This window comes from Rhipicephalus sanguineus, chromosome 7 (genome assembly GCF_013339695.2).
Source record: "Rhipicephalus sanguineus isolate Rsan-2018 chromosome 7, BIME_Rsan_1.4, whole genome shotgun sequence".
In the NCBI taxonomy this organism is placed as follows: Eukaryota; Metazoa; Arthropoda; class Arachnida; order Ixodida; family Ixodidae; genus Rhipicephalus; species Rhipicephalus sanguineus.
Window position 1 is genome coordinate 9,044,038 of NC_051182.1, and position 10,426 is coordinate 9,054,463.

General features: G+C 47.2%; 1 protein-coding gene across 2 annotated transcripts; it reads right to left on the reverse strand.

The window, feature by feature from the left end:
• Positions 1-5,961: 5,961 nt before the first annotated feature.
• On the reverse strand, positions 5,962-10,190 carry LOC119399280 (uncharacterized). Of its 2 annotated transcripts, none has more exons than XM_037666096.2 (2): positions 9,776-10,190; positions 5,962-6,743 (listed from the first exon to the last, which is right to left on the reverse strand). In XM_037666096.2, exons 1-2 carry the CDS (start codon positions 10,040-10,042, stop codon positions 6,615-6,617), a joined length of 396 nt encoding a protein of 131 aa, XP_037522024.2. In that variant the 5' UTR covers positions 10,043-10,190; the 3' UTR covers positions 5,962-6,614. The 2 variants fall into 2 exon arrangements, with proteins under 2 accessions (XP_037522024.2, XP_037522023.2); XM_037666095.2 differs by lacking the exon at positions 9,776-10,190 and adding an exon at positions 7,359-8,008.
• Positions 10,191-10,426: the final 236 nt, after the last annotated feature.

Genomic DNA, 10,426 nt, shown 5'->3' on the forward strand with positions numbered 1-10,426 from the left:
TTGTGCTCTTCGCGCTGCGCAATATTAACGAAAAATGTTGACAGCCGTTCGGCCGCACGCTCAAAAACACGCCTGGCAAGCAATTTTCCAACAACGCCGAGCATACAATTAGAGCGAGCTTGTGCAAAAGTGCAGGGCATCGATCGAAAATAAGAAATCGGACACACTGTCGCTGACAAAGTACTGCAGAGAAGCGCCCTTTCAGTGCAAGTAGCAAGGTAAGGAGGCATGAAGGTAGCCCTAGAGCTACCTTAACTTGAGGTAGCACCAAGGAGGGCCTCAGTGAGGGAACCTTAGTAAGGAGCGTTCCAGAAAACGTGATAAGGTGTCCTCAAGCATTTAAGGCCCCCTCACTGAGGTAAGGAGCGTTTCAGAATACGGGCCTAATGCTCGATATGCACTCCTTCAAAGCGTCGTGAAATGCGAGGAGAAACTCTACGCGCGTCGTGTCTTTCCTCTAGCCTGGCCGTTACTTCTCACAGGGCGAGCAGGGAACGCGGTGCGACAGCCAGGCGAGCGTCGGAGAGCTATTTGTCGATATGGATGACTTCTATGAGCGAGGCTTGCGCTAAAGCCGCCACCTCACGTTATGTTAAAGCGTTGACGAAATTAAACTTGTATTCGAAACGCGCCGAATTGGACGGTCGTGTCAACGGCGCGATTTTTTTTTTTTTTTTTTCGAGAATGGTGGCACAGATGTCACCAAACCTCCTTGGATGTCATTATATATGCTCTAGTTCACTATAGATGTCACCAAGGAGGTTCCTTGGATATCACAGCCCCGTTACAAAGGGGACGCTCATAGCATCTATCCATCCAAGAGCACTGCGAGAGGCAAGTGTGAAAGATAAAAGGCGCGTTCATAGTGTGTTTGGCGGTAGCTCAATGGGCTAAACGCCCGCCAGCCATCGTCGCGGACCGAGAAGTCATGGGTTCGATTCCCGTCAACAGAAATTTTTCTTAGTTCTTTTTTCTTTGCCATCTGATGGCTTTCATTTTTCTGACGTACTTCCGTGACGGAAACACGTCATGAAAGCCTTGGTGGACCCCGGCATAAAACAATTTCGTGTTTAAAAAGTAACTAAATACGTTACTCGTTACGCTAAAGAAAAAGGAACGCGCTACCGCCCTGCGTTACCCATAAACAAAGTCAACGCGTTATCGTTACAGTTACCGAAAAAAAGTAACGGACGTCGCTTTAGCCGTTACCCCTTCGTCAGAAATCTTAATCAGTATGTCCTAGCCTCCAGAACCTACAACAGCAACTTTATAAAACCCATATTTTTATATGTCACAATAAAGTGGTCGCCCAAACATAAATTTTACCCGATTTACTACTTAAACGAGAAGAATTTGCACAAATATCTTCGCAGTTCTATAGTGGCTTAAAGTTGCTTATACCGGGTGTTCAAAGTTAAGTTTTATGGTTTTGTTAAAATTCAGCACTGGGAAGAACGTGAAAACCACCTTTGCATATATGTTATGTATCTAGGGGGACACAAAGTGAGACCATAATTATCGCTGTCAGCCGCCCAATTAACTAAGACTGAATAATGAACTTTTTAATGAGTGCAGCAAGCGGGCATGCTTATATTAAAAAGTTGGAGGCAGTCGCGTTTCTACGCAGTTCCACTTGGGAGAATTTTTCTAGCATGTTCGTGCCCCGAGATATCCCGCTGCAAAGTTTAATCGCGGTTTGCATGATTACGCATGCAAGACGGTGAGGATCGGCACAATGTTGCGCCCTGATGTGACGAGCAGTCATTGCTTGCTATAGCCAGCCGGTAGCAAAAGGGTAACCGTTACCATCTTTTCCTATGCCTTCGACCCGTTGTCAGATTAAACGCCGCGCGCAACTGCCGCGACACATCGTAGAGGAGCATTGCGCCAGTGCTCACCGTCTTGCATGCGTAATCATGCAAACCGCAATTACACTTTGCAGCAGGATATCTTGCGGCACAGACGTGCTAGTAGAATTCTTCCTAGTGGAACTACGTAGAAACGCGACTGCCTCCAGGAACTTTCCAATACAAACATGCCCTCTTGCTGCACTCATTAAAAAGTTCATTATTCAACTTTAGTTAATTCGGCGGCTGACAGCAATAATTATTGTCTCACTTTGTGTCCCCCTAGATACATAACTTATTTGCAAAGGTGGTTTTCACGTATCTCTCAGTGTTGAATTTTAAGAAAACCATAAAGCTTAATTTTTAACACCCGGTATAGTTACATGTGATGGCTTCTAACTCTGGGGCGCATGGGGAAGCTATTTTTCGGAATGGGTCAATAAACACAGAAGGATCGACTTCATCATCAAAGCTCTCCGCAATGAAAACATCGCTGAACAAACTTGCAGAAATTATAGCAGCGTGCTTCTACTACCAAAATAAATGCGCAAATTTTGTAGCAATAAAGGAATGCTTAAATGGCATAAATCTGGGGAAAATTATATGCACATAAAAACAAGTCTTTTTTTCAATTTGACCTGAGCAATTGCCGCAAGCATTGCGACTGCGTGTGTGAAAGTGGTCAGCCTCGCTTGCTTAGGAGTTGAAAAATTGGGGGCCGCTTAAGCTTCGCCTTTAAGAGTTCAACGCGATAGCGATAGATATCCTGCGCCTAGTGTGCACTTCGAACACTAGAGTGTTTAACAGAATGCGCGCACTAAAGTGCGTGCCTTATGTAATGGGTAGCATGCTTTTAACCAGAAACTGTTTCGAAGTTGCGATGCACCCACTACGTGGCCTTAAGGGAATACGCGCAGTAATGTGTGTGCCTTTTGTAATGGGTGGCTGTCTTTAAACTACCAAGTCGTTACGATATTGACATGGTGTGACGCCCGATGGCAATGTACGCTTGTACGACGCAATATTACTGCGATATTGCATCTCGTAGTGTGACACCTGTATACAGGACGCGTATTTTTGGGTAGCATGAAAGTTAATTTCAGTGCAGCTCCAAGCAGAGGCGTGGCTGTGTGGTAGAACACCTGCTTGCCACGCAGATGGCCTGGGTTCGATTCTCACTCGGACCCAACATTTTTATTATTTTATTTGCAGCTTTTTCGATTTTTCGGTCACGGACAAGATGATGATTTTTCGCTCACAACCAACGGTGCCGACGCCGACGGCGGAATTTCTGCGATACGAGCTCTTTAACGCTATCGCGTTAATAATCAGAAACGTAGGTGCAGTTGCAAATAGCAAGAAGCAAAACTAATTTTGAATACGAAGTTTATAAACAGTGCTAGAGCAGTGCAGGAACAGTTTCCTAATGTAGGAACAAACTGCTGAATACAAGCAAGAGCTGCGTTTCAAAGCTTTAATCGGACAGCCTTACTCGCTGATAAGCGAATACTTCCGCAAATACGCTAAACAGGAGCTCGACGGACGCACTATATGGAACTCCTGTATTCACTTTAAGGCTGGTGAACGCGCGGGAAGTTTTCCTTGAGCCCGCTCATGGAGATGACATACGGCATCAAAGTTACTGAGAAGTCGCTCATCTTCAGTTGGCGATTACGTTCAGAAGGCATTTCCGAAGAAGTCATCCTCCTTAGCGCTGGAGCTCACACCGAGTCTTGATGTCCACAAGGCGAGAAGATCTCGACAGCTCGCTTTTAAAGGGGTCATGAACCACTTTTCCAAGTAATGATGTAATGACCTCAGTATCGAAGTTTACTGCCTCCCGAATCGATTGCCGCAAAAATTTCTCGAATCCGTCAAGAATCAGCGGAGTTACGGGGGTTTGGCGCACGCTCCGAGCGCTTTCTCTCTTTTCTCGTGCCGACGAGCGCACTGGAAGCTAGACAGGGAGGGATGGCATGGGGGAAAGAAGTTACGTCAGCGCGCGTCATGAAACGCGATCGCTCTCCCCCTGTGATTCGCTCGCGCGAGTGCGGCTACCGTGTACTGAGGAGTGCGGCGCCGGCAAGTGGCGGCACCCCGCGGCAAGAAGCGCATCTGATCCGAACGCCGCTCTCGATTTACGTCGGCTATCGGCCAATAAGCATGCTATGTCTCTTGCGACGTAAACTGCCAGACGCCCCGCCCACCGACGAGAGTGAGAACCGGCCTCTGTTTGAAAAGAGGGCGCCTGGAGAAACGGCAACTTCGCGCTCCGCTTGTGGCCTTTACGCGGCGCGCACGACTGTAGTATTTGGCAGAGCAGTTCATAGCCGTGTCAGCTTTCCGCAGGATGTGTTTTTTCAACAAGCCCAAGGGGTGCTTCATGACCCCTTTAACGGTTACGAGGACCGCATCCCACTTCGCTTCATAGCAAGACAATCAACGACAACTTGCACCTCGACAGCAAGGTGGCCGAAACTATAGCGGATCCATTTGAAAACAGCGAATGCGATGTAAATGAACTTTGGATTCAGTTTAAAAGCATTATAAACACTTGTATTACTTCTTTTGTACCACGACTAACTAAAAAGAAGAAACATAAGAATCCCTGGATTTCTCGTAAAACGCTTGAATTGGAAAGACGGCTACAACGATTAAAGAAAAAAAGGAAGAATTTATCTCTTGATGACAACGAAGTCCGTGAACTAATCTTAAAACCTAAAAACCAAGTCAGTAGGGATAGGCAGTGCTATTATGATGACTTATTACCTAGATACATGACATCAGCCCCAGAGAAATTTCGGAGAAATATTAGCCCCAAGTCTGAGGAGTGTGATGTGTTCGACGTAAATAGTGCGTTAATTCATGAAACCAAAGAAATTGCAAACCTATTCAATGAACATTTCAAATCTGTATTTACTCGAGATAATGGCATTTTACCAGTTTACGACGTCGTCCTGCCTCCTATACCTGACGTTCAGATCACTGAAGAGGGCATTTTTAATATGTTAGTAAATCTAGACATCGGAAAATCCTCTGGCCCAGATGACATTCCGAATTGTTTTCTTAAACGCTATGCGGAATGGGTATCCAAATATTTAAAGGTCTTGTTTGTGAAATCCTTAAAATTTGGCCAGGTGCCGGGCGACTGGAGGATCGCCAGAGTTAAGCCACTCCAGAAAACCGGGAATAAGCAGTACATCAAAAATTACCGCCCTATTTCATTAACTTCAACTGCATGCAAAATCATGGAACACATCATTCACAAACACATTTTGGAATTCCTTGAGAAACATAAATTTCTAACAATCAATCAGCATGGATTCCGTAAAGGCTATTCGACAATAACCCAATTGGTACAAACCGTGCATGACTTTGCAAACAACATAAACAATGGAAAACAGACAGACGCTATATTCATGGATTTTTCGAAAGCTTTCGATAAAGTCTCTCATCAGAAACTACTGTATAAATTAGACATAATTCTTAAAAATCCTAGACTAATTAATTCGATTTCAAATTACCTTATTGGACGTAGACAATTCGTTACCTTTCAGAATCACGACTCTGATAACCTTTCCGTTGACTCTGGCGTTCCCCAAGGTTCGGTTCTTGGGCCTCTCTTCTTTTTGCTGTATATAAATGATCTTGCAAAAGATCTACCTGTTAAGATTAAATTTTATGCCGACGACTGTGTTTTATACTCCGAAATAGATAGTTCTTGCGATCAAATATTACTAAATGACGCATTTCAGAAGGTTGTTGCCTGTTGCGAAGATTGGCAGATGTCGGTGAATTTCGAGAAAACTGTTTTCATGTGCATTACTCACAAAAAGAATAAGCAGAGTTTTACTTACTCGGCTAACAATGTTTTTCTATCTGAGGTAACAGAATATAAGTACCTGGGCCTGTGGATTGCTAACAACCTAAAATGGAACCTACACATCGATAAAGTACGCCTGCCGCAAATTGTTTTTCTTAGGAGGGCATTAAAACAGTCTACATTTTCTGTACGCTCATTAGCATATAAAACAATTATACTTCCAGTCCTTGACTATGCCACCGTCATTTGTGACCCCTATGTAACTAGCAAGGACGACGATACAGCATGATGGCCAGAACAAGAAGAACGATCGGTTTATTCAGTCACTGATTATATAGGCGCACCATAGCGCGTCGAGAATATCTGCGCATGTCCGATGCGCAGTCGTGATGCAGTAGCCTTGCCGGATACATCCTTTCCGTTAACAAAGAAATTACATACCCACCGAAACAGTGGTAAGTACATGGCACTTCAAAAAATGATATCAGACACTTGGTTAAAGTCCTTGTCATAATGAAGACGCTGTGGTGGCTTCACGGTTCGAGTCGACCTTCTCAAAGCTGGCGTCGGTGGTGGAGTTGACTGACGCACCACAGGTGGCGAAGGGTCGCCTGACGTCGGAACTTCGCGACGTCGGCCGTTGGCTGGCGAGGTTGAAGTTGCCACTGTCGGATGGCCACCAACGTTGTCCGCTGGGCTGGTATCAATGTCGTCGTCGCTTTCCTCGATGAACCGTTCGCCAGTTTGAAGTAGGTGACGACGGTTGCGCCTTAACAGCTTCTGGTCCTCCGTTTTGACAAGGTAGGACCTCGGATATGGCGAACCCACCACTTGAGCTTTTCGGGACCATGCAGCGTCTCTGAGCCTCACGACGACACCCTTCTGCAGAGGAGGCAAAGGTCTTCCCCCTTGGGCCTGGCTGTGCTTCTTGACGTCGGTTGCGGTCACCGCACTGAAGTCCGGGAGGTTGGCGCGAAGGCGCCTTCCTTGCAGTAGTTCACCAGGGGATCGCCCGTCCTCCAGTGGGGTAGAGCGGTAGGCCAGCAGGCCCAGCCAGAAGTCGTCGCCCGAATCTGCAGTTTTTTTCAAGATGCGCTTCACAACCTGCACACCTTTTTCCGCAAGCCCGTTTGACTGCGGATAATGAGGGCTTGAAGTGACGTGCGTGAAGTCGTACTTCCTTGAAAACAAAAGAAATTCATGGCTGGAAAATTGTGGGCCGTTATCAGTACATACTTCGACGGGCACACCAAATCTGGCAAAAATAGCGCTCAGTGCTGCGATGGTTGATTGCGCCGACATGTCAGGTAGTTTCTGAACTTCCGGAAAGTTTGATAAGGCGTCAACGACAACGATGTACGAGTCCCCCGCAAACGAAAAAATGTCCGCTCCAACTCTATGCCATGCACAACCTGGCACGGGCCGCATTTGAAGCGGTTCCTTGGGCTGTTTGTAAGCGTACTTGCGGCATGTAGGACAAAGTTGCACCATGGAAGCAATCTCAGCGTTAAGCCCCGGCCAAAACACGAGGCGTCTGGCCCTTTCTTTGCATTTTTGCATGCCGAGGTGACCTGCATGGATTTTTTCAAGCATAGTTTGTCGCATGCTTTTCGGAATAACAACCTTCGACGCCTTTAGAAGTATTCCGTTGACAAATGAGAGTTCTTGCTCAAAAGGCTTTAGTTCACCTTGTACTGGAAGCCCCACCGACAAACTTGCGATCACCGACTGTAGGTAGCGGTCACGAGCCGTTGCCGCTTGCAGTTCTTTCTGCGTTGCTTCTGTGACACGGTAACCTAGAAGCTGGATTGCGTGAACTTCCACGTCGGTAGTAGCACCAGCCTCGTCTTGGTTGTCAGCAGTTGACCGGGACAACATGTCAGCAAGAACAAGGTGCTTTCCAGGAATATACTGCAAAGCAAAATCATACTTGAACAACCTCAAAAAGAACCGTTGAAGGCGAGGTGGCATGTCACTAATTTCCTTTTGAGCAATTGACAAAAGTGGCTTGTGGTCCGTTTCAATTGTGACTTTCTGGCCGTAGACGAACTGGTGAAATTTTTCGCATCCAAAGCAAATTCCTAGGGCCTCCTTTTCTATCTGTGCGTACAGTTTTTCTGCCTTAGCCAGTACCCGAGATGCGTAAGCTACGGGCCGCCACTCGTTATTGTGACGTTGCAGAAGAGCGGCGCCGACGCCGTCCTTCGATGCATCGCAAGACAACTTTGTTTCCCGTCGTGGGTCAAATATTGCGAGCACGGGAGCAGTGGTCAGAATTTGCGTGACGCTTTTCCACTCTTTGGCGTGGTTTTCTGTCCACTCAAACTCAGAGCTGGCCTTGATACGAGTTCTTAACAGGGCCGTTCTTTCAGATAGCTGCGGCACGAACTTCCCAAAGTAGTTAAACACACCAAGCATACGTTGAACATCGGCCTTGCATGTTGGCACTGGCATTTGAACCAAACTTTTTACGAGCCCTGGATTTAGGGATATGCCGTTCGCACTTATGATATCACCCAGAAACCGTAGCTCTTTTACGCCAAACTTGCACTTGTGCGGATTAAACGTTAACCCAGCTGTTTCAGCAGTTTTCAGGACTGCTACCAGGCGCTCATCATGCTCTTCCTTCGTTGAGCCCCAGACCAGGATGTCATCTATATATATGAGCACGCCTGGCAGACCGTCAAATATCTGGCAAAGTGCCTGCTGAAACACCTCAGGTGCAGATGAGATGCCAAAAGGTAGCCTCAGAAAACGGTATCTGCCGAAAGGCGACGAGAACGTACAGATCTTTGATGTTTTCTCGTCCAAAGGCACCTGATGAAAGCCGGCGTTTGCATCCAAACAGCTAAAATAAGTAGCTCCGGTTAGCCGTGCTTCCAAGTCCTCGCGTCTGGGTAAAGGGAAATGCTGCCTCTTGATATACTTGTTCACTCTTCTGGGGTCCATGCAAACCCTTAGAGCACCGTCTTTTTTTTTTCACCAGTACCAGAGGGCTTACCCAGTCGGTTGGCTCATTTTCTTTGACGATGATGCCCTCCCGGGTCATTCGCTGTAGTTCCTTCTTCAGAGGTTCCTGAAGTGCAAGTGGAACCCGGCGAGCAGGCTGAATGACCGGAACCGCGTCTGGATCCAGGACCATTCTGTACCGAGTTTTCAAGCAGCCGAGCCCTTGGAACAGGTGCCTGAAATCTTTCAAAAGTTCATACTCAGACGAGGCATTGACAGCGTCCACCGTACGTCGAACCAACCCAAGCGCTTCACTGGCATCGAGCCCAAGGATGGCTTGGCGCCCATTCTTTACGACAAAGAATTTCACGCTTATCTCGGTGGCTCCGACAGACACTTTCTGTGACGTTGTTCCATAACTTGAAATAACGCCCCCGTTGTAGGCGCGCAACACTGACCCGGTTGGTTGCAACGCTTCTTTGGATCCAAGCTTACGGTACGTTGTAAATGGAAGTAAGCTTGCCTGCGAACCGGTGTCCACTTTGAACGTCACTTCTCTGCCATTTACTCGAGCCTTGATTGTCCAGTCTTTCTTGCGACAATTTTCGGCGCCGATTTCGAGAGTCTCAAAGTCATTCTCATCGAGATTAGCTACTTCGCTAACAGCGGTAGACTTCTGGCAACAACTTGCAAAGTGGTTGTATTTGCGGCAAGAATGACATAATTTACCATACGCGGGGCATTGCTTAGGTTTATGTTTGCGGTTGCACTTCCTGCAGCAAATATCTTGATTATCGCGACTCTGCTTTTTTTTCCGCTGCTGCCGTTTTTTCGTCACCGTTTCGCCCCTTGAAACCGCGTCAATGCTGTCTTCCGTCCTATTCCAAACTAGGCTCCTTAGTGCCGCTGCTTCTGCCGCTTTACACATTTCCTCGGCTTTTAGTAGCGTCAGGCCTCTCTCGGCAAGCATTCTTTCACGCAGCTTTGGGTTGTTCGTACCAAACACAATTTGGTCTCTAATCAGTGAATCGTGCTGATCCCCAAAGTTGCACTGTGTCGCCTGCTTCTTTAAGTACCGCACAAACTTCTCAAAAGGTTCTTTCTCCGCCTGGCTTCGTGTACGAAAAACATATCTTTCGTGAATTTCATTGCTCACCTCGGAGAAGTAGGCGTCGAACTTCTGCACGACCGTGTCGTAACATTCCTTGCTTTCTTCGGGGCCGTACTGAAAGTTGTTGAAGATGTCGAGCACTTCGTCTCCCGCGAAGCTCAGCAAGAGTGCCACTTTCGAGGAGTCACTTCTCGGGGCCTTCTCGACTGCCGTTGCTTGCAGAAAAAGCTCGAACCTTTGCTTGAAGCGCTTCCAATTTTCAGACACGTTGCCCGATAGGCGCAATGGCTCCGGCGGCTTCAGTAGGTCCATGGCGATTCCGCGCCGTTGCTGCCGTGCTTCGGTCCGCGGCGGCCACTTCTGACACCATGTAACTAGCAAGGACGACGATACAGCATGATGGCCAGAACAAGAAGAACGATCGGTTTATTCAGTCACTGATTATATAGGCGCACGATAGCGCGTCGAGAATATCTGCGCATGTCCGATGCGCAGTCGTGATGCAGTAGCCTTGCCGGATACACCCTATACGCAAACTAACATAAAAAACTCGAGCCGGTGCAGCGGAAGGCAGTTCGCTTCATTTATAATAACTACACCCGTACCTCTGCAACTGAACTCCTAAAACAAGCCAACTTGCGTGCACTTACGGAACGAAATCGTGTTTCACGACTGAAATTCTTATTTCAACCTATC

Bases quoted from the DNA above. Each gene is read 5' to 3' on its own strand.
- LOC119399280 (XM_037666095.2), bottom strand. From the start codon at position 7,641: ATGCCACCTCGCCTTCAACGGTTCTTTTTGAGGTTGTTCAAGTATGAT. The intron at 6,744-7,358 runs GTGAACTAAAGC...AAAAAACTGCAG, and splicing joins GGTGGGGCTTCCAGTACAAG to ATTCGGGCGACGACTTCTGG.